At 42.5% G+C, this 26,781-nt stretch overlaps 1 protein-coding gene across 1 annotated transcript; it reads right to left on the bottom strand.

The window, feature by feature from the left end:
• C10H4orf17 (chromosome 10 C4orf17 homolog) lies at positions 1-26,781 on the bottom strand. The gene is made up of 9 exons (XM_021655785.2): positions 26,649-26,781; positions 20,805-20,949; positions 20,416-20,477; positions 9,256-9,320; positions 6,469-6,612; positions 4,138-4,219; positions 2,852-3,053; positions 1,510-1,553; positions 1-275 (listed from the first exon to the last, which is right to left on the bottom strand). The coding sequence occupies exons 1-9, from the start codon at positions 26,779-26,781 to the stop codon at positions 88-90; spliced, it is 1,065 nt and encodes a 354-aa protein (XP_021511460.1). The 3' UTR covers positions 1-87.

Below are 26,781 nucleotides of genomic sequence, written 5' to 3'. Positions count from 1 at the left end.
TAAAGAACCATTTGGTTATTTTTAAACTACTTTGATGCACTGTCGGTATGATGCTCATTTTGCTAAAAATCTGACTAATGTTTCTTTCTACCTTTGAGGTGTTAAAGGATATAATGCTTTTTGAAAGTTGTATCCTTGCACACTCCTTGCTGACACTGGTTTCGCTAACCCACTGTCCTGAGAGTTGGACCGGAGAGGAGCCTTCGGCTTGCTGAAATATTCTGTAACAAGTGTTTTCATCTTGTTTGTTCTTATAAACAATGGGATCTTAGCCCCTGAAATAGAAAAAAAAAAAAAAATCTAAATGAGACCATAATCGAAAAGACTGAATATAGTCTCTACCCTTTTTTATTATTGAATGGTGTAGGGTTAAAAACAAAACAAACATGAAGGTTAGATGAAAAACACTCAGGAGTCATAACAATCTATTCATCTTTACCATGTTCACCTTTGATGAGATGTTGTGGTAACATACATGTGTGAGAGGGTTGGGGCAATGATTGGACCAGTGACATAAGGACCAGTTACCCCAGTGGGTGAAACGAGAGAACAGACAGGCATCTTAGAGCAACTTAACTGCACTCCTCAGACTTTTCCAAAGCCTGCACTGTTCACAGCTATTTTGGGAAGGTCTGGTGACGGCAAATGCCGGCCATGGGGAGAAGCAGCGAGATCTGGAGGTCTTATTTAAAAGTCTGTGTGTCTAGGCAGGGTAAGCTTACAGTTGAAGAGAAACCACCGTGTAATAACTGTCGTTCTCCCGTGAGGATCTGGCAGGAGAGGTCAGGTGCAAAGGGAGCAAGAGGCTAGGTTTGCTTTCCACCTCTGGCTCAACTTGCTGCTTGTTAATGTATGGGGCCACTTTGGGGCTTAGTGAACTCCACCGGACAGTGATGGGGTCTAGGGGAACCCTAAAGAATTCTATTTGCTGAATCTCACATTCCTGGTCAAGGCAAACTTGGAGAAACAAGATGGATTTTTAATTTTTAATATATTCCTCTGCCGTCATCCTCCTGAGAGGCTGCTCGTGGACTATTGAGGACCAATGTAGGGCTTTCTAAGACTATTGAGTGTCCCAGCTCTAAACTGCAGGCTGGTTCAGGGCTTCTGATTGGGGCACACTGTTGTTCAGCTGCTTCAGGAGGTACCTGCTTGGAATTGCCGCAGTTGTATCCTTTTCTCTGGTGTCACCAACCTTCTTTACAGTGAAATCGGTGAGGCCCGGGACAGTAAAACTTTTCAGAATTGACCTGTGAAGTCGCTGTCTCTGTGTGGTCAGCGATCCTGTTCACTGAATGGGTGTGACCCCTTTCAACACCTACTGTCTGTTTTCAGAGTGTTTTTGTCCCCAAAGACACATTTTTGTCAGTTTTATCTTACGCAAAATAAGGCAGATACATTTCTGAAGAGTGGAGCTGAAAACATCACTGGTTTTCCTTTAAAAGCAAAGATCTTTAACACTTACTGATTTCCTTATACCATCTGTAATCACCACAAACCATACTTAACCTTGTGATGCCGCCTTATTTCCTTCGGATCCTTGACTTGACATTCTAAATCAATTGGAAAAAGAAAAAAATTTTGAGAGATAGCAATCCACGGTAGCATTAGGCAGCTGATGAGGTCTATCTTAAACACGCTCTCCCAACGCTTCCTTTCAATCACTTACCAATGACAACTCACTTTGAGCAAACAGCTAGCGGGGCTATCATAAGCCACTCAATGAAAGAGGTCAGCTCTTACCGTGTCCTCCTTTCTGACTTCATGGAAACTTAATGGTGCAGTCAAGTTAGAATGTATACTTTTTAAAAGCAACAATGTTTTTTTTATAATTTTCTTTCTGTGACTTTACATTTAACCCAACTTAAGTATAAACTAACAAAATTTTCTCTCCCAGCCTAAACACGTTTTCTTCAGCAGGTTATACATAAGGAGCTGTGTGCTTCTTTTGTTTGTTGTGTGTTGTTTTTGAGACAGGCTCTTGCTATGTGGTCCAGGCTAGCTTTCAATTTTCAAAACTTGCTTCAGTCTCCTCAGAGCTGAGATTACAGATGTGTGCCACTGCACCCAGCTGTTTCTTTATTAAAATCCCATGGCTTAAGAAATCTTTCTTAGAAAACAGTTTCCAAACGGCTTAGTAATTTTTTTTTTCCCTCACTGGAACTTCCCAGGAATATATCAGTGAAAATCAGTTGAAGCGATTTATTTTTATCTTCATTGCTTTGCATTAAAATCCATTCCCGTATAATAGTAGCACTTAACAAAATGGGCATAACACTGATAATAGTTCCATTTTCTGTTGTGCTTTGCGTGTTTAAACCTTTTTAAAGTTCTTAGGGCTGGAAAGATGGATCACTGGATAAAAAAACCTCACAGCTCTTGTAGAAGACCCGTGTTTGGTTCTCAGCACTGACATGAAGAGGCTCATACCCTCCTGTGACTCAACTATCAGGGAATCTGATGCTCCCTGGCCCCTGTGAGCACTGTACTCATGTTCTCTGTCTCTGTCTCTGTCTCTCTCTCTTAAAAATAACCTTAAAAAACTTTTAAAAAGCCTTATGTTTTCCTAGATTTCTAGATGTCTAGTCTTACTTTGCCATTAGTAGAAAGGGAATTGCCCTCAAAAGAGAAAGGCTGGTAGCTAAAGAACAGAGGCTCTGCCAAAATGTTCTAAATAGTGGAACTGAGAACAACTTTGTTATTATGTGTGAAAATGAAAGAAAACAATTACATATGTGCAGTCGCTTACTAGACGGAGCTGAGACTGAAACTGCAGCAGTTGGAAGAGAAAACAAGAAAGTATGAAGTCTTTAGGTACAGCGGCCCCCAGGTGGCATCTTTATTTACTCACCTGGGTGGCTGATGCCCTTCTCTAGAGCCAGTCAGCACTTTCGGCGAGGCAGATAAATTCTGCAACGATTTGGTTGGGGGGGGTGCTGCAACTGTGGCTGGCTTCCTGGGCTCTGCTGCGGCCTCTGTTGAAAGGGTTCTCCTGTGGCACACGTTTACCCCAGCCAGTTCAGAATGAACCACAGCTGATACCCACTCCTTTTCTGATTTGGGGGAACAAATTTTTAACAATAAAATAAAAAGGTCGGAGAGAATGAAAGTTACTATCGTCACACTGACTTAGAAGCGCAGGTTTGTCCCTCCTTATGTTAGTAATGGGTTTCATTATGTCATTGTCATACATTTATGTCACTTCAATTTGGTCTTCTTCATTCCCCTTTCCCTGTCATCCTCCCTCCCTACCTCTTGCTGGTCCATTGTGCATTAGGCATGGATGCACAACATCCACGCCTGCCTTGCACAGGCACACAAATGTACGCACATACACGTTTTTAAAAGGAATTATTGGGAATTTGTTAAATGTTATCTTCTTTTAAAAGCCTCCCCCTGCAGAAATAGAAAATTGTTCCCAAGAACTTTCCGATTAAAAAGTAGTCGTAAACTCTATGGCAAGGCTTTGTTTTTCCAAAATGCTCCCCATCCTCAGACTGTATCCCCAGTCCAATGTCACCAATGTTTTGTAACTGGGAACCTGTTACAAAAGGAGATTCTCGAGGCCCAAGCAGGAAGTTTTGGCTCCGTTCATGATGAGCTCGTTTGAGGATAGCTGCTGTGTGCTGTACTAACTGCCCTGCTTGGGAACGGTGTTTTCATGACACATGCCAGGGGCAGCCCAAAGGAGGCCCGGAGGCAGCTGAGTCATCAGCTAAGATTAAACAATCAGAGTGGTCAGGAGTCTGAAACATGGAAGGCTATGCTGCTGCCATCCACAGCAAAGGAAGGAAACAAGCTTGTGTTCAGACTTCACAGGAGGCCAGAGGATGTGTTCGTGGAGAGCTTGGGCTTTCACACAATATGGGGGAGACGCAGAATTCAGCCTTAGCCGAGAAGTCATGCTTCCTATTACTCTAATGAGTTCAGTTTGAGACTCTGCATTGGTACCTGAATGGCCAGCAGGCATGCAGGGTAGGTATTTGGGCTTATAGAAATTCTGGTAAGGAACTCTGGGAAAATAATTTTTTGCAAAAATATTTGCAAACCCTGGGGTAGAAAGCTTCAGTTTGGCACATTCATCATCTCTGACTATAACCGGAGGTAGGTTCCTGCAAATGCTTGTCTTAACCTCACCTTTGGTACTTGCATGAAGCAGCCACTGCAGAACCTCTGCCAGAGAATCGGTGTGTAGAATGTCACAGAGCTTTGACAGGATCTGACAGGGAACATTACAGTCACATAGTGAGGAAGTAAGCAATGCCTCCACCTGCTAACCTAGGGCTAGTCCTGGGTGCTTCCAGCCTCCGTTCGATCTAACTTAGGCCTAGAATGTTTTCAGCCTGTGAGACTTATTTTTTTAATAAGCTCAGCCTTTCTTGTTCTTTCTGAGCTCTGGGCTGACTTGGTTCAACTTAGCTGTTCTGGCTCAGACTCCTCCCCAAGCTGATATACTCAATCTGGCTTTTCTCTTGGCCTCTGAATTGCTATGCTTGGCCTCAAACTAACTCATGCAATCTGCTCTCATCCCCTGGCTCTTTCTTATTCTCTGGCTCATTCAGTCTTCACCCAAGTTCTCCCTCTGCAACCTTTCTGTTACTGTCCAGGTAAAAACACTGCCTCCTCTCTGCCCCTTAAGTAGCTTCCCTTTTCTCTCCTTTCTTGTGAGAGCTGGTCGTATCTTAGTCTGGCAAGTCTTTCTCAGATTCATCACTGTTTCTGCTACTCAGTTAAACATCACTTTCAAACATAGCTGCATCCTTTTACAAACTAACTTTATCTTCATTGCTTAGGATTAAAAGTGCATGCCACCACACCTGGATCTAAGGTTGTCTTTACCTGAGACTTGCTCTATACCAGGTTGGTCTCAGATCTGCTTGCCTCTGTCTCCTGAATTAAAGGCGTGTTTGCATTCCAGCCAGCTCACACAGACCTAGAAGATCTTTGGATATGCTTTCTTGCCAGAGCAGCCATGTTCTGAATTAAAATTCCTCCACAGGGGCTCTAACAGGAATCTGCTAGTCACAGAAGGGCGTCATCTGGCTGCTGCTCTCCTTGGTGCGGCTAAGAAGGGTGTGACCTGAGCTGGAGCGTGCCTCCATTCTTTGAATACAGCATTGGGCCCACTGAGAATGGAATCTAAATCCCTTTAGTCAGTAAGAAACCATACTTGAGGTTCTGGGAGGGGATTTTGTTTGCTTGCTCTTTAAAAAAATTTTAATTTTCTTTCCCTGAAGCTACAGGCTTTTCCCTCTCACACTATCCTTTCCCTTTTGAAGAACAGAACTCTCAGATGAGAGCTCTTGTTGTGTAAGCACTTCGCAGATGGCATTCCATTGTCACGAGTGTGCAGGTTTCTACTGAGAAGTCAGCAGGCATCATAGCACTTTTCTAGTTTTCAGCAGCTGGATTACAATGCTTAGAAGTGATTTGCCTTAGTTCATCTTCCTTAGGTTTAAGTTTCTGTCAGCTTTAGGAGAATGTTAGCCACTAACTCTGCCCATAATTTGAATGCTCTAATTTTCACTGTTTCTTAGACTCCAGTTACACACAAATATTAGAATGCTCAAAATATTCTCATAGGTCAATAAGGCTTGTTTATATTTTTATATCTACTTTTGCTTAGATAGTTTTTATTGTTCTGTGTTTAAATTTGTTAATATTTATGTATATTCTGAATGTGTGTGTGTGTGTGTGTGTGTGTGTGTGTGTGCGTGTGTGCGCGCGGGCATGTGTGAACATGTATGCACATGCATGTGGAGGCCAAAGGTTGCCTTTGGGTGTCTCCCTCAGTCATTCTCCCCAGCTGTAGTAGTATCAGTAACTCTGTTCTTCCATTATGAAGTTTCTGGGTCTCATCTGAACTACTGGTGATTTAAGCAACTCTCTGCGCTCTGGTGTGTGTGATTGACAGCCAGCAGTTCCAAGAACTGTTCCTTTACTCACTCTTTTCTGCTAGGCCTCTGCAGTCTGCTCTGTGCATGTAAAGGTTACTGGTGGGCCAAATTCTCGGTGGGGCCCTGTGCATCTTTCTGCAGCTTGGTCTCTACAAGGATTCTCCTTCTTCAGCATCTTTCTTTACTAGTCCCAGCCAGCCTCAGCATCCTCAGACTCTAGAAGTTTTTTCCGACTGAAGCCCAGTGCACTGTGGATGCTACTGCTCTGTACCATGATTAGGAAACTACCCTAGCAGAAGTCCGCACTGAGTGTAGTGATTACCCTCGTCTTAGCCATGAAGCTGCATTGTTTGTTGCCAAATACCTAAAAGCAGCTTCTTCATATTCTTCCCAAGTATGGGGTGATTTCCACTGGAGGCTTTCCTGAGAGAATCTAGCATTGTATAACCAGTGTCAGACACCTGTCACATTGCTACTCATTCTCTTCTAGGGTGTGTGTGTGTGTGTGTGTTCATTAGTGTGTTCATTCATGCTGTTTCCAACTTATGGATTTAATAAACCTGCCTCTTACTTTTATCTCCTGGTCCAAGTAGTTTGGTATGCACACCATGCTTTCATTCCCATCGGTCTTTGTACTGGTCATTTCTAAGCACTGGGAGACAGCAACAGAGTTCATCCTTGGAGTCAGTAGTGGCTTTTTAGCGTTGAATTCATCCTAAATCAAAGGTATGGTATGATTGGCATGCGATTTTGCACTTGTAATTTCCATATAAATTAAATGCACCACTAATAAGAAGCTTTTAGCTTTGTTTAAATTTTTTAAAGTATATTTATTATGTGTGTGTGTGTGTGTGTTTGAGAGTTTGCTTGCACATGAGCATGGCATGGTACATGTGTTGTCACAGAACAGCTTTCAGGATTCAGTTCTTGCCTGATATCACGTGAGTCCTGTGTGTCTACTTCAGGACACTTAGGCTTGGCAGGAAGTACCTTTCCACATGGACTCATCTCACAGACCAGATAAACGTTTTTCTTTAATAATAAAACCACAAAAGCAAATAACTTGTGAATAACTCTGAGTGCCCTTTAAACTCTATGGAACATTTGTGTTTGTAGACAAAGCAGATGGTGACTTATTACTAACTTTGGCTGAAATCATTTAAAGCCCTGGATGAAACTAAAGATAACAGTTTAAATGTTGAATGTGAAATCTTTTTGTATATTGTTGTTCCAGGCAGCAAATGGATCCTACTGTATGAGATATGTGCTGAGTTGGAAAGAGTTCTTTTTTCACCAGGAAAGCAAGAAGATTCGTGTGTTGTCTATGAAGCAATGTCATTATGTGTGCTGCACTTCTTGCTCTGCTAACAGCTGGAGATTTAGAATTAGGAACTCATTTCCTTTTCATTAGTTGAAGAAGAAATAGAAAGGCCTGGGGTAGGCTGGGAATACAGTCTGCAGTTTAAGCAGTGGCAACAACAACCAAAGGTGAGGACTTTATGTCCATAAGACTTTATGTTCTTGGCTCTCTGTACCTGTTCCAGGAAAGGTGCTTTTTGTTTTTTGTTTTGTTTTGTTTTGTTTTGTTTTTGGTCGATATTGACCAGCACACCAAGCTAATGAGGAAATGAGTCAACCTGAACTTGACATGACCAGAATTGATGACCAGATTGCTGGCAGTTATGAGAGTAAAGCTGTATCACATTCTGATTCTTGTTGAAAACTTCTCATGCATACACTTAGCTGGCCTGGAGAAGAGGGTTACACATTTTGCTTCAATGCTAATGTTGAACAAACTGAAATGCCTGGTTGGAGTTTTAAAAAGTAAATCAAAGAGTCAGAATGTGTAAGACAAGCATTTACATCAACTATTTAGGAAACTTTCATATCACAATTACAAAATGGCCAACTACTCAACTTCAAAAGATCTGCACATCCATGTGCCATGAAAGGTCTCATAAATGACAGGGAAGAGGAGGAAAGTTGTCGTCTTCATTATTTGTGAGAAATACCAAAACCCAAACCACACAAGCAACATCCCTGGATGAACAGGGTTTGTTTTTTGTTTTGAAAATAGCAGTCATATTTCAACCTCCTCCATGCTAGGATGATAAACTGAAACTATACTTCACTTCCATCAGCTAGATTCTAAAACCAATCAGACAACATGTAGGGAGAAAGTGAAGACAAAGAAATTCCAGGCGCTGCTAAGAGAATGGAAAGCGAAAAAAAAACTTGGCCATACTTCAAGATGTAGACACAAATCTTTGTAAGAGTCAGTTATCTCATTTGCAGGTATTGACCAGGAGGTAAACAAGTAGGTAAGTATACAAAGACTGTGTGTTTAGCTTTATAAAAAGGTGGACATGACCCAAATGCCCTTCAACAGACCCAAGTCCCTTGGCTTTAAGGACCATGTAAAAAAAAAAAAAAAAAAAAAAAGAATAATCAACTGAGCAACTTGGGTAGATTTTTGCTGAGTGAAGCCTGATCTTGAAAGAGAACTTGCATGTGACCTCATTTACATAAAAGTTAAAAGTCTGTGCCACTTTAGTGACACAAAGCAGATCAACATTTGTCTTTGGGAGGGCTGGGCTCATGAGTGTAAGGCCCTGGAGCCCTGGGACTTGGGAAAACCAACCTGGAACAAGAGTGGGGTTGAGGCATGTCCAAACCCAGGAAATCTTGTCCTGAGATTAGCAGGAGTAGGACTGATCTTTCCCCATACTCCACACCACATACCCTGCCCTGGCATGTGTGTCCTAGTGCCTCCACCTTTACCCCCTGAAGGAGGTCACCTAGCCTGGTATGTGATCTTATAAGGTCATGTCCAGCAGCACCTGGAATTCCTCCTCATGCAAATGAGGCATCCTCAGCACTCTGACCCCCTGAAAACCTCTATCTACCCCTCAAGAGTTTAAGTGGCTTTGTTCCCCACAATTAAATGAGCTGTCTCACTGAAGCTGTCTCCCAAGAATGTTTCTTATAGCACTCACAACCACCTGAGGTCTCTCTCTTTCATCACTGGCTGTTAACTACCACCACTTCCTTTCTCAGGATCTACTGGTTGGGCTGAAGGCCAATAACACTGTAACGGGCTGGCTGGGGAAACTGAGCCTGAGCGGCACATGAGGAAACCCATGTGCATTCTCCTGGTTTGGGTGCTGCTTCCCTGGGGGACATGTGTGTACTTGGCAAGATGCATTAGACTGTGTGTTTGGGATGTAGACGTTTTATATCGTGTTAGCTCTACCTGCACAAAGCTCTACAAGTAGAGTGAAAGAGGCCTCTAAGAAGTGCCGTAAAGAAGAACAGTTGCTAGAAGTCAAAGCAGCTAGCTGTGGCAGAGCTCCCTTACCTTCTTAAAAACTAAGGGATTGTCAGTGGAAGTCTTGAAGTTCTTACTGACTTTTCTACATGGCTCTGAAAGAAATTGGGGAAATACATTTAAATTAAATTAAAGAAATTTCCATTCATGCTTTATGTATTAGTTGCTGAAGTAGTCTAGTCTATACAAACTTAAATAAAGGTCAGCTCTGGCCTATGTGTGACAATGAAGATACTTGTGGTAGAAAACCATGTACAGTAACGTTATACAAGTGTATTTATGTTTTTAAAAAATACTATTTAAAAAATTCTGTTCCCAGATGAAGACACATTGCGAACTAACCTCCCTCCCTCCACCCATCCTTCCCTCCCTCTCTCCATTCCTCCCTCTCTCCCTACCACCTTTTCTCCATTTCTTCCCCTTCTCCCATCTCATTCTCACACCGTTATCCAGGCAGGCCTCCTGACTCAGCTTCCCAAGTGACTAGGATTACAGGTCTCTTTCAGCAGCCCTAACTAGTCCAAGCTTTCTTGATTTGCTTAAACTCATTTTAAAAGTAGAATCCTACTGAATGTTTCTTATCCATGTGCCTGTCATTTTTATTTAATAGGCAATTTGTATGTTTTGTTTGCCTCAAAGACAAAGGGTTTGCCTGCATTGTAATTGTATTTTCTTTTTCTTTTTTTAAGATTTTATTTATTTAGTTATGTGTATGAGTGCTCTCTCTACATGTACACCTGCATGCCAGAAAATGGCATAGATCCTAGTATAGATGGTTGTAAGCTGCCATGTGGTTGCTGGGAATTGAACTCAGGATCTCTGGAAGAGCAGACAGTGCTCTTAACCACTGAGCCATCTCTCCAGCCCCTGTATTCTTTATTTTATTTGTTTCTCATACTTTCAACCATATCATTCATCTGTGGTCTAAGTAAATCAGTCTCAACCTGAAATTGTCCACAGCTTTCCTTGGCTTTCTTTTTACTGACATGAAGATATGTCTTCTCTAAGCAAAGCCATAGGTATAGACCAGCTTTAAATAAAATTTTTGTGCATAATCCCCATAGTAACAAAATTCATCAGTTTGGTCTGAAGAAAGATTGTTCCCTTCTGGTAATGAACAGAATTATGGCTGCTAACCCTGACTAAGTAATGAACAGTGTTGTGGCTGGTGAGCATGTTCAACTAATGAACAGTATTGTATGGTCACCACAAACAGGTAACGAACACTGTTGTGTATTGACCATTCAGGTAACGAAGACAATGTGACTGGTGACCATGTTCAGGCAATGAACAGTGAGTGACCGGTGACTCATGTTCAGGTAATGACCAGTGTTGTGTGGTGACTCATGTTCAGGTAATGACCAGTGTTGTATGGTGACCATGTTCAGGTAATGAACAGTTTTCTATGGTGACCACGTTCAAATAATGAAGAGTGTTGTAGCTGGTGACCACGTTCAGGTAATGACCAGTGTTCTCTGGTGACCACATTCAGGTAATGAAGAGTGTTGTAGCTGTTGACCATGTTCAGGTAATGACCAGTGTTGTGTGGTGACCATGTTCAAGCAATGAACAGTGTGTGACTGGTGACCACATTCAGGTAATGAACAGTGTGTGGCTGGTAAACACATTCAGGTAAAAAACAGTGTGTGGGGGATTCGACAAGATGGTGGTGCCAGGAGAACACTGCATCTGAGGAGCAGGACATTTTCCATACAGTGACCAAGAGACTGAACTCTGGGCCCTAAAACAACAGTGATTGTGTTTCACAGGTGAGAGGAAACGCCACAGTGTGGGAATCAGTTGGGTCCATGCTCAGGTCACCGAGCCAGAACCTGGAAGAGATCCTGGGTCCCGCAGGCACTAGGTCGCCAGACCAGAACCACACGCCTGCTTGTCCTGATCACCTTCCCAGGCTGATCGGTGGGCACAAATACATCAGAGACTGGGAGTCCCAGTCGCAAGAAAAACCCACAGGGAAGGAAGGAAACGGGACTGGCCTCGGGTCACCCAGTCTTTCCCTGGAAAAAGTCTCGCAGAATGGCCGGTATGCGCCTCCAGCGCTGAACTGGACTCCAGCTGCAAGCACAGAGACTTGCTGCCCGCCCAGCTCTCCATCACACACAGAGCTGTGCGCCCCAGGGCAACAGAGAATGGGAGTCCCTTTCAGGGGAAAACTCCACAGGGAAAGAAGCAAACAGGGACGGACTTAGGCCACCCAGTATATCCCTGGAAAAGGTCCCACAGACCAGCACGCCTGCCAACCCAGGGACCTGCTGTGCACCAGCTAGCCTGCTGCTCCCAAGAGAGCAGTACTCACCGGCCACTGATTACCGCTTGGGTACTGGGGCACAGAGCCCCAACCTCAGACCTACAGAAGCCTGGGGTCCCTGAGATCAACCCTCAGATACTGCTCCAAGGGGCACCCACTTATCCCTAACAAAACTGACCAAACCACGGGGCACCCAGGTTACAGCAGCAGCTCACTAAATTTACAGCAAGAAACCCAGAAGCAGGGCAGCTGTCTCCAGGACTTCTCCGGGTGAGAGGAGAACCCTCTTGCCTAACAAGGACCACAGTTACCACTCAGGTCTGTATGCCTGAGGTGAGCTGTGGCAACTCCTAAAAAACACCAGCCATTCAGTGACCATACCAAAAAAGTTGAGGAGGCTTCCTTCAGGAAAAAGCATCTTCCTGCCAAGGGGATTCGCTCCACCACAGGATTCTAGGAACCACCAGAAACTAACACCCAACACCTAAGATAGCCCAACATTTTCCATACAGTGGAAAATGTTAAATACTAACATTTAACAGCGTAAAAGCTCAACCAACAAAAGACAGAACAATATGGCATCTCCAGAACCCAGTTATCCAGGGGCAAGTATCCCTGGACACCCCAGCATAATTGAAATTCAAGAAGATGACCTAATATCTATGCTTATGAAGAGGATAATAGAGGAAACAAATAAAATGCGAAAAGAACTAGAGGAAGATAAAGTCAAACAGATTATGGCCATCCGTAAAGAAATATAGGAAGTTGCAACCAAACAGTTTGTAGCCTTTAGAGAGGAAATACTTAAATCACTGAAAGAAATAAAAGAAACAGAGGATTGTTCAAACAGCTGCAGGAATTGAAGGAAAAACAGGAAAATACAGTCAGACAGGTGAAGGAAATCAACAAAATGGCTCAAGATCTGAAGATAGAATTGGAAAAATTAAAGAAAACACAAATGGAGGAAATTGTGAAGAGAAAGAACTTAGAGAAGAAAACATGAACTACAAAGGTAAGCATAACCAATAGAGATGGAAGAAAGAATCTCAGGTGTGGAAGATACAATGGAAGAAATCAATGCATCCATCAAAGAAAATGTTAAATCTAAAAAATTCCTGACACAGATCATCCAAGAAATTCAAGACAACATAAAAAGACAAAACCTAAGAACAATAAGAATAGAGGAAAAAGAGGATTTCCTCCTCCAAGGCCCAGAAAGTATTTTCAACAAAATCATTGAAGAAAATTTCTTCAACTTAAAGAAGAGGCCAATAAGAATACAAGAGGCCTACAGAACATCCAATAAATTAGACCAGAAAAGAAAATCCTCCCACCACATAATAATCAAAACAGTAAGTATACAGAACAAAGAAAAAATACTAAATACTAAAAGCTGCAAGGGAAAAAGGCCAGGTAACATATAATGGCAAACCCATCAGACTCACCTGACTTCTCAACAGAGACTATGAAAGCCAGAAGGGCCTGGACAGATATCATGCAGACCCTAAGAGAACACAGATGTCAGCCCAGGCTACTATACCCAGCAAAACTCTCAGTCCTCATAGATGGAGAAAACAAGATATTCAATGATAAAAACAAATTTCAACAATACCTACACACAAATCCAGTGTTACAGAAGACACTAGAAGGAAAAATACAACCCAAGAAAACTAGCTCCTTTCAAGAAAACACAGGAAATAATTAACCTCACTACAGTAAAAACAAAAAGCAATCAAGCACACAAACTTATTACCACAGCCAACATTAAAATCAAAGGATCTAACAGCCACTGGTCATTAATCTCTCTCAATATCAATGGACTCAATTCTCCAATAAAAAGTCACAGACTAACAGAATGGATGCTTAAACAAGACCCAGCAATCTGTTGCATACACACCTAAATCACAAAGATAGACATTACCTGAGGGTAAAGGGCTGGAAGATGGATTTCCAAGCAAATGGACCCAAGAAGCAAGCAGGAATAGCCATTCCAATATCTGATAAAATAGACTTTCAACCAAAATTAATCAAAAGAGATGGGGAAGGACACTTCATACACATCAAGGGAAAATTCTACCAGGAAGACATCACAATCCTGAACATCTATGCCCCAAATACAAGGGCACCCACATTTGTAAAAGAAATATTGATAAAACTTAAACCACACATAGATTCCCCACACATTAATAGTGGGAGACTTCAACACCCTACTCTCAACAAAGGACAGGTCAACAAAACAGAAATTAAACAAAGAAACAATGTCTCTAACAGAGGTCATGAATCAAATGGACCTAACAGACATTTACAGAACCCTACACCCTAACACAAAAGAATTTACCTTCTTCTCAGCACCTCATGGAACCCTCTCCAAAATAGAAAATATAGTTGGTCACAAAGCAAGCCTCAACAGATACAAGAAGATTGAAATAATCCCTTGTATCCTATCTGATCACCATGGAATAAAGCTGGACCTCAACAACAACAGAAATAGCAAAAAGCCTACACACACATGGAAACTGAACAACTTGCTACTAAATGACAGCTGGGTCAGGGAAGAAATAAAGAAAGAAATTAAACTCTAGAATTCAATGAAAATGAAGGCACAACATACCCAAACTTATGGGACACAATGAAAGCAGTGCTAAGAGGAAAGTTCATAGCACTAAGTACCTTCAAGAAGAAATTTGAGACATCTCATTTAAGAAACTTAATGGCTCACCTAAAAACCCTGGGAAAAAAAGAAGTGGACACACCAAAAAGGAGTAGATAACTGGAAATAATAAAATTGAGGGCTGAAATCAATCAATTAGAAACAAATAAAACAATTCAAAAAAATCAATGAAACCAAGAGCTGGTTCTTTGAGAAAATCAACAAGATAGACAAACCCTTAGCCAAGCTAACTAAAAGGCAGAGAGACACCATCCAAATAAACAAAATCAGAAATGAAAAGGGGGACATAACTACAGACACTGAGGAAATCCAAACAATCATTAGGACTTACTTCAAAAGTCTATATGCCACAAAATTTGAAAATCTAAATGAAACAGACAATTTTCTGGATCGATTCTACTTACCAAAGCTGAATCAAGACCAGGTAAATCAATTAAATAGTCCTATATCCCCTAAGGAAATAGAAGCAGTCATCAAAAGTCTCCCATCCAAAACAAGCCCAGGACCAGATGGTTTCAGCACAGAATTCTACCAGACCTTCAAAAAAGAACTAACTCCAGTTCTCTTCAAATTTTTCCACAAAATAGAAACAGAAGGAACACTACCAAACTCATTCTATGAAGCCACAGTCACCTTGGTACTTAAACCACACAAAGACTCAACAAAGAAAGAGAATTTCAGGCCAATCTCCCTTATGAACATTGATGCAAAAATACTTAACAAAATACTTGCAAACCGAATACAAGAACACATCAAAGATATCATCCACTATGACCAAGTAGGCTTCATCCCAGGTATGCAGGGGTGGTACAATATATGGAAATCCATCAATGTGATCCACCATATTAACAAACTGTAAGAATAAAACCACATGTCAATCTCCTTAGATGCTGAAAAACATTTAACCAAATCCAACACCCATTCATGTTTAAAGTATTAGAGAGATCAGGGATACAAGGCACATATCTAAACATAGTAAAGGCAATATACACCAAGCCTATAGCCAACATCAAACTACACAGAGAGAAACTTAAAGCAATCCCACTGAAATCACAGACAAGGCAAGGCAGCCCATTCTCTCCATATCTCTTCAACATAGTTCTGGAAGTCCTTGCTAGAGTAATAAGACAGTTGAAGGAGATCAATGGGATACAAATTAGAAAGGAAGAAGTCAAATTATCACTATTTGCAGATGATATGATAGTATACCTGAGTGACCCCAAAAATTCTACCAAGGAACTTCTACAGCTGATAAAAACCTTTAGCAAAGTGGCCGGATACAAAATTAACTAAAAAAAAAAAAAAAATCAGTAGGCCTCCTGTATACCAAAGACAAAAGGGCTGAGAAAAAAATGAGGGAAACAACACCCTTCAAAATAGCCACAAATAACATAAAGTACCTTGGTGTAACTCTAACCAAGCAAGTCAAAGACTTGTATGAAAAACTGTCAAGTCTCTGAAGAAAGAATTAGAAGAAGCTATCAGAAGATTGAAAGATCTCCCATGCTCATGGCTTGGCAGGATTAATATAGTAAAAATGGCCATCTTACCAAAAGCAATCTACAGATTCAATGCAATTCCCATCAAATTACCAACACAATTCTTTACAGACCTTAAAAGAAAAATTCTCAACTTCATATGGAATAACAAGAAACCCAGAATTGCTAAAACAATCCTCTACAATAAAAGATCTTCTGGAGGTATCTCCATCCCTGATCTTAAGCTGTACTATAGAGCAACAGTTATAAAAACTGCATGGTACTGGCATAGAAACAGAATGGTGGATCAATGGAACCAAACGGAGGACCCAGAAATAAACCCACACACTTATGGACACCTGATCTTTGACAAAGATGCCAAAAAAAGATAGCATCTTCAACAAATGGTCTAACTGGATCTCTACATGTAGAAAAATGAAAATAGATCCATACTTATCACCCTGCACAAAACTAAAGTCCAAGTGGATCAAAGACCTCAACATAAAACCAAACACATCAAATCGGTTAGAAGGAAAAGTGGGGAAGACCCTAGAACTCATTGGTACAGGAGACAACCTCCTCAACAGAACACCAACAGCACAGGCTCTAAGGGCAACAATCAATAAATAGGACCTCATGAAACTGAAAAGCTTCTAAAGTAAAGCAAAGGACACCGTTATCCAAACAAAATGATTGCCTACAGATTGGGAAAGAATCTTCACCAACCCTTTATCTGACAGAGGGCTCATGTCCAGTATATATAAAGAACTAAAGAGGCTGAAAAGCAGCAAACTAAGTAATCCAATTAAAAAAATGGGGAACAGAGCTAAACAGAGAATTCTTGATAGAGGAATATTGAATGGCAGAGAAACACTTAAAAAAATGCCCAACCTCATTAGCCAATAGGGAAATGCAAATCAAAACGATCCTAAGATTTCACCTTACACCCATCAGAATGGCCAAGATCAAAAACTCAAGTGACAGCACTTGAGGTTGTGGAGAAAAGGGAACCCTCCTCCACTGCTGGTGGGAATGTAAATTTGTACAACCACTCTGGAAATCAATCTGGCACTTTCTCAGACAACTAGGATCTTTCTCAAGATCCAGATATACCACTCCTAGGCATATATCCAAAAGAGGCTCAAGTACACAGTAAGGACATTTGCTCAACCATGTTTGTAGCAGCTTTATTTGTAATAGCCAGAAGCTGGAAACATGCCCCAGATGCCCCTCAACTGAAGAATGGATACAGAAATTGTGGTACATCTACACAATGGAATATTACTCAGCAATGAAAAACAAGGAAATCATGAAATTTGCAGGTAAATAGTGGGAACTGGAAAGGATCATCCTGAGTGAGCTATCCCAGAAGCAGAAAGACACATATGGTATATAATCACTCATATAAACATATAATATAGGATAAAGATACTAAAATCTGTACACCTGAAGAAACTAATCAAGAGGGAGGATTCTGGCTAAAACGCTCAATCCCCATCCTGAAAGGCAAAGAGAATGGACATCAGAAGAAGAAGAAAACAGGAAACAAGTTAGGAACCTGACACAGAGGGCCTCTGAAAGGCTCTGCCCTGCATACTATCAAAGCAGATGCTGAGACTTATGGCCAACTGTTGGTTAGAGTGCATGGAATCTTATGAAAGAAGTGGGAAATAGTAAGATATGGAAAGGACAGGAGCTCCACAAGGAGAACAACAAAACCCCAAAAAATTTGAACACAGGGGTTTTCCAGAGACTCATACTCCAACCAAGTACCGTGCATGGAGATAACCTAGAACCCCTGCACAGATGTAGCCCATGGCAGTTCAGTGTCCAAGTGGGTTCCATAATAATAGGAACAGGGACTGTCTCTGACATGAACTGATTGGCCTGCTCTTTGATCACCTCCCCCTGAAGGGGGAGCAGCCTTACCAGGCCACAGAAGATGACAATGCAGCCACTCCTTATGAGATCTGATAGACTAGGATCAGAAGGAAGGAGAGGAGGACCTCCCATATCAGTGGACTTGGGGAGGGGCAGAGTGGAGAAGGCAGAGGGTAGGTGGGATTAGGAAGGGAGGAGGAGGGGTTTATGGGGGGATACAAAGTGAATAAAGTGTAATTAATAAAAGTTAATATAAAAAATAAAAAAGAGAATAGTTGTAAATTATACCATGATAAAATTTACATGAATGAGAAAAAAAAACCCAGCGTGTGCCTGGTAAACACGCTCAGTTAATGAACAGAATTGTGTGATGACCATGTTTATGTAATGAAGAGTGTGTTAAACACGCTCAGGTAAAGAACATGTTATGTGGTGACCGTGTCCATGTTCAGGTATTGAACAGTATTGTGGCTGGTGACCATGTTCAGATAATGACCAGTGTTCTATGGTGACCTTGTTCAGCTAATGATGAGTGTGTGACTGGTGACCATGCTCAGGCAGTGAACAGTGTTGTAAATGGTGACCACGTTCATGTAATATAAAGTGTGTGACTGTTGACCATGTTGAGGTATTGAACAGTGTTGTGTGGTGACCATGTTCAGGTAGTGAACAGTTTTGTGGCTGTTGAGCACGTTCAGGTAATGAACAGTGTTGTGTGGTGACCATGTTCAGGTAGTGAACAGTTTTGTGGCTGTTGAGCACGTTCAGGTAATGAACAGTGTTTTGTGGTGACCACGTTCAGGTAGTGAACAGTTTTGTGGCTGTTGAGCACGTTCAGGTAATGAACAGTGTTTTGTGGTGACCATGTTCAGGTAGTGAACAGTTTTGTGGCTGTTGAGCACGTTCAGGTAATGAACAGTGTTGTGTGGTGACCATGTTCAGGTAGTGAACAGTTTTGTGGCTGTTGAGCACGTTCAGGTAATGAACAGTGTTGTGTGGTGACCATGTTCAGGTAGTGAACAGTTTTGTGGCTGTTGAGCACGTTCAGGTAATGAACAGTGTTTTGTGGTGACCATGTTCAGGTAGTGAACAGTTTTGTGGCTGTTGAGCACGTTCAGGTAATGAACAGTGTTGTGTGGTGACCACGTTCAGGTAGTGAACAGTTTTGTGGCTGTTGAGCACGTTCAGGTAATGAACAGTGTTTTGTGGTGACCACGTTCAGGGAGTGAATAGTGTTGTAGCTCGTGACTGTTTAATCAGTGCTCCCTTGCTTGAAGTAGAAACTATTTTTTTTTTTAATTTAATTCATAGAAGGGACTGCACTTGTGTAATTACATTGGAAGGATTGCGGCACAAACATTTTCTTGAGGTCTAGAAATCAGAGTGACTGGCTTATTCAACCTAATCACCAAGGAAGAGAGTCTCGATGTGGAGTTTTCAGGACCAGGTTAGCCTGTGGACACATCTTGATTATCCGATATCATGTGGGAAGCCCAGCCTGAACGTGGGCAGGATCATTCCCTGGTTTGGTCACTGAACTCTATCATCAGCTTGAGCACTAGCCATGTATTCTGTCTGCTCTCGACTGGAGATGTCACGTGACAGGAGCCGTCTCAAGCTCAGCCTGCAGTGACACACTGTAACCAAGAATCGTGACCTAAAACAAAGCCTTTCTTCCCTAAGTTGCTTTTTCTCTCATTCAGTCCCAGCAGCAAAAGGAAACTAGGACAGAAATCAGTACCAAGGGAGTGAGTTTAACCCTGCTGCAGTTAAACTGTGCTGGGGCTAGAGCAATGATGGCTGGGTCGGGAAGAGCCCTGGACTCTCTTGCAAAGGACCTGGGTGCAGTTCTGGCTTGCAATGGTAGCTCACAACCGTCTGTAATTCCAGTTCCAGGGAATCTGATGCCCCCTTTGGAATCCTTGTGGCACCAGGCACGCAGGTGACGCACATGGATGCATCCAGGCAGAGCATTCATACATATGAAACAAAATGAATCTAAAAAGGAAAGTTTAAACTGAGCATGTTGTTTTATACTTTGGGGCTGTTTTGTGGGAGAAATGTGGATGCTTTTGATGCACTGATCTAGGAAAGCCGCCGCATGCCGGAAACATTTTGATGGGGCAATCTACTGGGAGCTTGGAGAATAGTAAACATCTATTAACTTATTTAATCATCTACCAAAGACCAGACACTGCACGTGGGTCAGAGGGATGGATAAGTGCCATGAACACAAAAGGTGTGGGGAAAGAGGTACACAGATTTCCATCCCCATGTGTTTACCTTTTGCTTGTTTTTTTGGTTTTTTTTTTTTTCTTTTATCAGTGCTGGCTAGACACTCATATCTGATGTCTAGTTTGTTAGTTATTTTCCTCATGGTTTGAGGTCATATACCCGTCCTTGTAGGAAGGCTTCCAGAGGGAATGCGCGATAGCTGTGGAAGAAATGCTCAGCTGGCTGCTTTCTTCTTTCCCTGGTTCTATCCCCCGGGGACAGCCAGCGTGTGCAGTGGTGCCATTCTTATTCCCTGCTTACCCACATTCTCTAGAAACACCCTTCTCAACACACTCAGGGGCGTGCCTCCAGGCCATTCCAAGTCCAGTCAGGAGCTGACATTTGACCTCAACACACTTTTCTGAAGATTGGACACTACACCCACCCCAAATCTGGCCTGGACATAATAATAGTAATGGCAATAGAAGCACGATTACTACTGCTGCTACTAACGTTTTTAACAGTGGTGTCTTACTGAACTGTGGCTAGAGGAGTATAAACTGTGCATAGTGAATAACCTATCACATAAGTTGCTGCAGTTACTTAAGCAATCAGATTTCTCTCCAATTATCTTCAAGAGACCTAAGGACACATTCCATTTCTTTACAGGGACTCACCGGACTGAGGCCTTACAGGAACTTTGTTTGGGGCTGGTGACAGCCCTCGGACAGGGCTTTCCAGGGCTGCGGTGCAGGGCAGGCTACTGAATTTGGTTGGTGTCTCGTTTCTCTCCAGGGCTGCGGTGCTGGGCATGTTACTGAATTTGGTTGGTGTCTCGCTCCTCTCCAGGGCTGTGGTGCTGGGCAGGTTACTGAATTTGGCTAATGGTGTCTCGCTTCTCTCCAGGGCTGCGGTGCAGGGCAGGCTACTGAATTTGCCTTGTGTCTCGTTCCTCTCCAGGACTGCGGTGCTGGGCAGGCTACTGAATTTGGTTGGTGTCTCCTTCCTCTCCAGGGCCGTGGTGCTGGGCAGGTTACTGAATTTGGCTAATGGTGTCTCTCTCTTCTCCAGGGCCGTGGTGCTGGGAAGGTTACTGAATTTGGCTAATGGCGTGTCGTTCTTCTCTAAGTGGCTAAACTGACCAGAGCTATGTAACATTCTGAGAGGGATCTCATCGTCATTCACATTGCAGATTGGGATGTTGTTCAAACCTGGAAGGATAAGGATAACCATTTATTTGTTTCCTGGCAAACCTTTTCGGAACACACCCCATCGCTCACCATCTCCTATTGCACTCAATTTCCCACAGCACTTATCATTAGTTCTGTTAAATCTCTTTGTAAAGCTGCTTGTCAGAGCTACACCAGGCTGTGAGCCTCCTGGATGGGGGTTTTGCCCGTTTTGTTTACTGTTGCTAGTACCTACTCCAGTGCTTGGCAGAAATCTGGTGAGCTCTGACGGTGAAGTGAATTGTCTGGAGAACACTGCCAGCCATTTTATTTGGTTACATACTTCAAATATTATCAATAGTAACTATATACAATAGATATGAGAATTCTTGAAGACACTATCATATGTTATCATTATACTTTAAACACTAGAGTACTGATTGGCCCAGGTACACAGTAAAAAAAAAAAAATCACACTAAATTAAAAATTGGCAAGCCTACACACAAATATGTCAATTGAGCCCCCAATTTCTCCTTTAATTGGGTTTTTAAAAAGAAAACATGCGGCGTGTGTATCTTATACGTTGGAGGAAATTCACAGAGCAGCCCTCTCAGTTCCCACCTTGTTTCTGTTTTATTATTGGCTCCCACTTCTTCTCATATTCACAGACAAATGTGCCCACATGACAATCTCACAGTAGACAGAAATAATATGAAAAAATTCGTAGTCCAGCTATTCAAGAGTTGAGGAAGGACTACTTTTCAAAAGTGCAAAGGAACAAGAGAACAGCATGACTGGCTTGAGAGTCCAGTGAGCCATTACATGACTGACATGACAGCCGTTGAGGAGATGGGATGGAGCTCCGGAGAGGTCAGGCCCATTACTGGGACTGCGGTGGTTCTGCAGCTGAGGTTGCAAAGGCTGCCTGAGCCAACCAAAAGCTCCTTCTTCACAGCCCTTAGTCTCTGACTGATACACAGTCTTTAAAGGGAAAGTGTTGTTGCTGGTTTGTTCATTTTGTTTTGTTTTTTGCTTTCCATTCTTTTTGTGCAAGACAACTGTTTCCTTAGTGGATGACAGTCCTTTAACCATTAGAAAATTTAAAATGATGGAAATAATTAACTAAGAAAAATGTATACTATGTCTCCCACTTTGCTTTTCTGTTGCAGTAATAAAACATCATGACTGAAAGCTTAGCAGGGAAAGGGTTTGTTTGGCTTACACATCCATGGCACAGTGCATCCTGAGGGGAAGTCAGAGTAGAAGTTCAAGGAAGGAATCTGGAGGCAGGAACTGAAGCAGAGGCCATCTCGCCTACCGACACAAGTATCAACTGTTGATACTTAGGGTCCAGGCTACATCTTCTCTGTCTGGAAATGTCCTTTTAGCTGAAGAGAACCCTCGTGCACTAACAAAGCACTAACACCACCAATGCCTGGCGGATGGTGGATGGAAGTCACAAAAGGATCAAGTCTTTACCCTGGAAGAGGCCACCCCTGCTTCGCTCTCCCTTGTGGCCCCTGTGACACCCTTGTGGCGCTTCACACTCACCTTTTTGCCTAATTCTGTTTCCTTCATTTCCTTTGTAAATGTTGTTCCACAAAGTGCTTCCAAATAAAGCTTCTTGACACAAATTCCCAGATCAGTATCCTCAGAGAACCTAATTTAAGACAACTTCTCTGGAGGAAAATATAGGGTACTATGCCAAAATATCACATGACAATCTAGACTGACGATATGGGCCCTAGAAAGTCTTTTGAAATGATGCTAAAACCAGTATCTCGAAGATAAGAAACAGCAAGGAATGAGGGAATTTTCTGTCGAGAGGAAATGTGTGAAAAGCCAGAACTTGCCAAGGACTTGTTTACATCTTCAAGGAACTTGGATAAGCCTATAAGGTGCGAGCAGAGAGGGGCGGGTGCTATGTGAGATGAGTTATAGGAGACGGACAGCACAGGATTAGACAGTATTACCGCAAACGCCTCTGGGGGATTGCAGCAGGATTTGTCAGTATAAGAATAGTGGTAGCATCAGCAAGTACGTTTTGCATGAGGTAGGGTGGTAGCCAGAGTGCCGTGGGCTAAAGAGTGGCTCAGAGGTGAGGATGGGAGAACCCAGAATGCGCACATCTCTCCTGGCTTCGAGGCAATGCAAGTTTCTAGGCGTATGTAGAGAGAATTCTGGAATTTTGGTTTCTTTAAAAAACAGAAATGTTGTAAGGATATGCTTTTGTTTTAATTCCAGGTGTGGAGATATGGGGGCTGCTTCACGGCAGCTGACTACAATTTGCCTCATGCTCTGGCAGAGTTATGGTTTTGCCAGCTGCAGATAGTTTCTGTGACTATGTGACGTTTGGAATTCTGGGAAGTTTTCAGAGGGTGTATACATGCTAGAGCCCTACTAGGTGGGGTTTGTGGTTGTTGGTCATTCAGGGGGCTAAGTTGCGGTTTGTTAGTAGGTGTGCTCAAGAAGAATTAAGAAGAAAGCTTACTTCTCTCTCCCCCCCATCCTTGTTTCTCTCCTATCTAATGATAGGGGCTGAAACTGGGGTAATAAAGGCTGGGAAAAAGAAGATGCTACAAATTAACAAAGACTAGCTACAAGCAAAGAAGAAACAAGAGGAAAGAAATAAGATTCAAGAATCTCTAGCTCTCTCTCCCCTCTATCCTTTCACTCCTATCTATTGATAGGGGGTGAAGCTGGTGGGGGGGGGGATAAAGGGTAAGAAAAAGAAAAAAACAGCAAAGTAGCAAGGGTCAACTACACTACAGAACCTCCTAAATGTGCTCTGCTGCCAGTGACCACTTCCCTCTTCTTGCATGTATTCTCCCTGACCTGTCCACCTTCTGCTCCGTTTCCTGATGCTCTCTTCTCTGTTGGCACCTTGCCCTTTGCCTCCCATGCTCATATATTTCACCATGACACGGGTATTATTGTCAGAAGGCTCTGCCTGGGTAGTCACTCCAAGTCGGTGTGTTTTGAATAAATGAATGGATGGATAGACGACTGAATGATTAACCAGATGATCAATGTCGCTGACTTAAATACCATGTTTCTGTTGATGACTCCAGGATGTACATCATGCTCCTAACTTCCCCTTAGTCAGATTATTTCTACCGGGTGCCTGGAATGCAGTTTGCCTCGCTGCACTGAATTCAGTGTTTGACTAGGCTGTAGTCTTTGTAAGACTGTTTTTGCTGATTCATTCCCTCCATCCAGAATGCAAGTTAATCTGCCTTGAGACCAGTAAGCACCTGCTGAGAGAAATGGCTCCAGCTTCTCCCCTTAGCCTCCCTGTTTTACCAGAAGCAGCATGTTTTCTCGTTACGATACCCTCAGGTGGCAAAGGGAAGCAGCATGGGTTCACGTGAGATCTCTTGCCTTCCTGCTTTGTTCCATTTGGTTATCAGGACATTTGCTTTTCTCTTGAACAGTCTCCCCAGCCTCATATTCTGGTGTTGCTTAGCTACCATTGTAGCTAAGGGATATTTGTATGTTTGAACAAGATTGGCAGCCTTCTAGTTCTCTTTATTTCCAGGCTCTACACCTTTCCATTAAAAGATGCTTAATTTGTATTATGAAAATGTTCTCTCTCTTTTTTTTTTCAAAGGAACATGACTCATTTTCATCTATTGGGAGTCATTATACCTTACAGAGGTGTGTCTTCCTCAATAAGGACATGTCTACCTTCTACTCAATTTCCTGATGCTCTCCTCTGTGTTGGCACCTTTCTCTTCACCTCCTGTGTTCATATACTTAACCACAACCCAGTCCTATTGTTAACAGGCTCCGCCTGAATAGTCACTCCAAGTCGGTGTTTGCTGAATACACTCACCGAGGAAGCAATGTGGCTCTAATAGGAATGAGTCTCAGGAAAGGACATGAAAGACTAACCCACCAGCTGAGGTGGCTTTTGAGGGAGGTGTCCCACAGTTACCCTATCTGGGGTAAACTGACTGGTTCACTGTATCTACTACCAACAGTTCTGTTTGTTCTCCATGCACTTTGTAATCTTGAGAAATCTGCCTCTCAAAACAGCATTTCTCTCTATAGCCCAGATACGTGTAGAAAGCATATGTACTTTCATTCTTCAGCACAAGAGAAGATTCCAGCAGTGTCTAATTCCCAGGGGGCTTGCTACAGAAAGCTAAAATAAGAAAATGGGAATGGAAGGAAAGGTAGGAAGGTAGGCAGGTAAAGAGGAGGAAAGGAAGGAGAGACAGTATATATGCAAGGCCCTGGGCTCCATACTGTAACAGCATGGTCTGCTGCTTTGTATTTGATTGTTAATTCTTTTGCCCCCTAAGGTCTGCTTGCTGCCTTTTATGAGAAGACACTCACGTACCCTAAAATGAGGTTTGTAATCCTTGCCTCCAAAATATCCCCAATTGGCTAAAAAAATGCCTAAATACCTGGGCAGGGCAGAAGTTAGGGAGGTGTGGCCAAGGTTTGTGCACCTGAGGTGAGGATCACAGGGAGGAGGAGGAGATAGGTACGGGATGAGAAGAAAGCAGAGTTGCCATTGGCTAGGTAAAGAACCGCGTGGGCTGGGAGGAGGAACAGCGTGGAGAGTAGCGGCCCAGATGGGAAGTATGTGCAAGTATTTGTGGGGAGATAGGGTGGGAAGTAGCCCAGACAGGAACAATTAAAGCAAATGGCATAGAATGTGGGGCCAAGAGATAACAAGATAGATTAGGGGGTAATCACTGCCAAGCCCCGGGTGAAACAAGGATTATTTAAATACAACAGGTGTCTGTGTGTCTTTTATTGTTTGACAGCAGTTTAAATAAAATTGCTGTAATAGTTAAGGGCCTTAGTAATAACATTATTGGCAGTTTATATTTTATCTAACACCACATCCAGCATATATTCCTATATGTGCGCACTTCGCTTGGGCATGTTTAAATCCTGGCATGGGTGCTGTGATGGCTATTCTTGTTTGTCAACTTGACTACATCTGGAATTACCTAAAATTCAAAATGGCTGGGCACACCTGTGAGGGATTTTTTTTTCCTTAGTTGGAAGTGGGAAGATTGACTTCTAATCTGGATCTTTGAGGTGAGAAGACACACCTGTAAGGTGGACCATGCCTTCTTCTGGAAGCCTTTATAAAGGACATGAATGAAGGATGATTTCTCCTTTTGCCTTCTTTGTCCTGCCCTAGCTAGCAAGTCCATTCCTTCCTAGCTTTAAATCCCATTTCTTCAGGATTCTGGCATATACTTGGAAACCTAGCCTCGTGAACTGAACAATTACTGGATTCTTGGACTTTCCATTAGTAGACAGCTTTGCTGGACCCTAGCCTGTAAATTATTTTAATGAATTCCCTTTAGATAAATCATATGATAGATAGATAGATAGATAGATAGACAGACAGACAGATAATAGAAATATAGATTGATTCATTCTGTAAATTCTGATACTCTAGAGAACCCTGACCAATACGGTGGGAAGGTAGTTAAGATATTAAAATGTGTTTAAGCCAAATTGTCAGTGCCCACTTGGACCTCCCTGAATGACTTCCCAGGTTCTGAATACTTTGGCCATTTCCCTGGCCGCCATCCCAACACAAGCAATTTCTGGGCTAATGTCTGACAGAGCAGATACCTACAAACACCCACAGGCACTAGGACCTGGCTCCTGCTGTCTTAGTACCCAGCTTTACCAATAGCTAAATGTTTGAAGTAAAAGTTCAGGTTGTGCATGGAGAAGAGTGTCTGAGTAGCTGGAGCCCCATTACCTTTGATGTGGCAGACCCGTCTGGGGTGAGGGGTGTGCCGGACTCGAAAGCAGCTTTCGTTTCTCAGCATCATGTGGCTTCTTCTGTATTCTGAGTAAAGAGAAGATGTTGGGGATCTGAGGATAGGGTTCAT

Source organism: Meriones unguiculatus, chromosome 10 (genome assembly GCF_030254825.1).
Source record: "Meriones unguiculatus strain TT.TT164.6M chromosome 10, Bangor_MerUng_6.1, whole genome shotgun sequence".
In the NCBI taxonomy this organism is placed as follows: Eukaryota; Metazoa; Chordata; class Mammalia; order Rodentia; family Muridae; genus Meriones; species Meriones unguiculatus.
The sequence above is the reverse complement of the archived record's forward strand: the minus strand, read 5'-3'. Positions and strand labels throughout refer to the sequence as shown.

Bases quoted from the DNA above. Each gene is read 5' to 3' on its own strand.
- C10H4orf17 (XM_021655785.2), bottom strand. From the start codon at position 26,781: ATGAACCCTATCCTCAGATCCCCAACATCTTCTCTTTACTCAGAATAC. The intron at 4,220-6,468 runs GTAAGAGGCAGG...GTTCCCTGTCAG, and splicing joins ACTTGGACCAGGAGATAAAA to ATCCTGTCAAAGCTCTGTGA. The intron at 1,554-2,851 runs GTGAGTAAATAA...CAATTGATTTAG, and splicing joins GAAGGGCATCAGCCACCCAG to AATGTCAAGTCAAGGATCCG.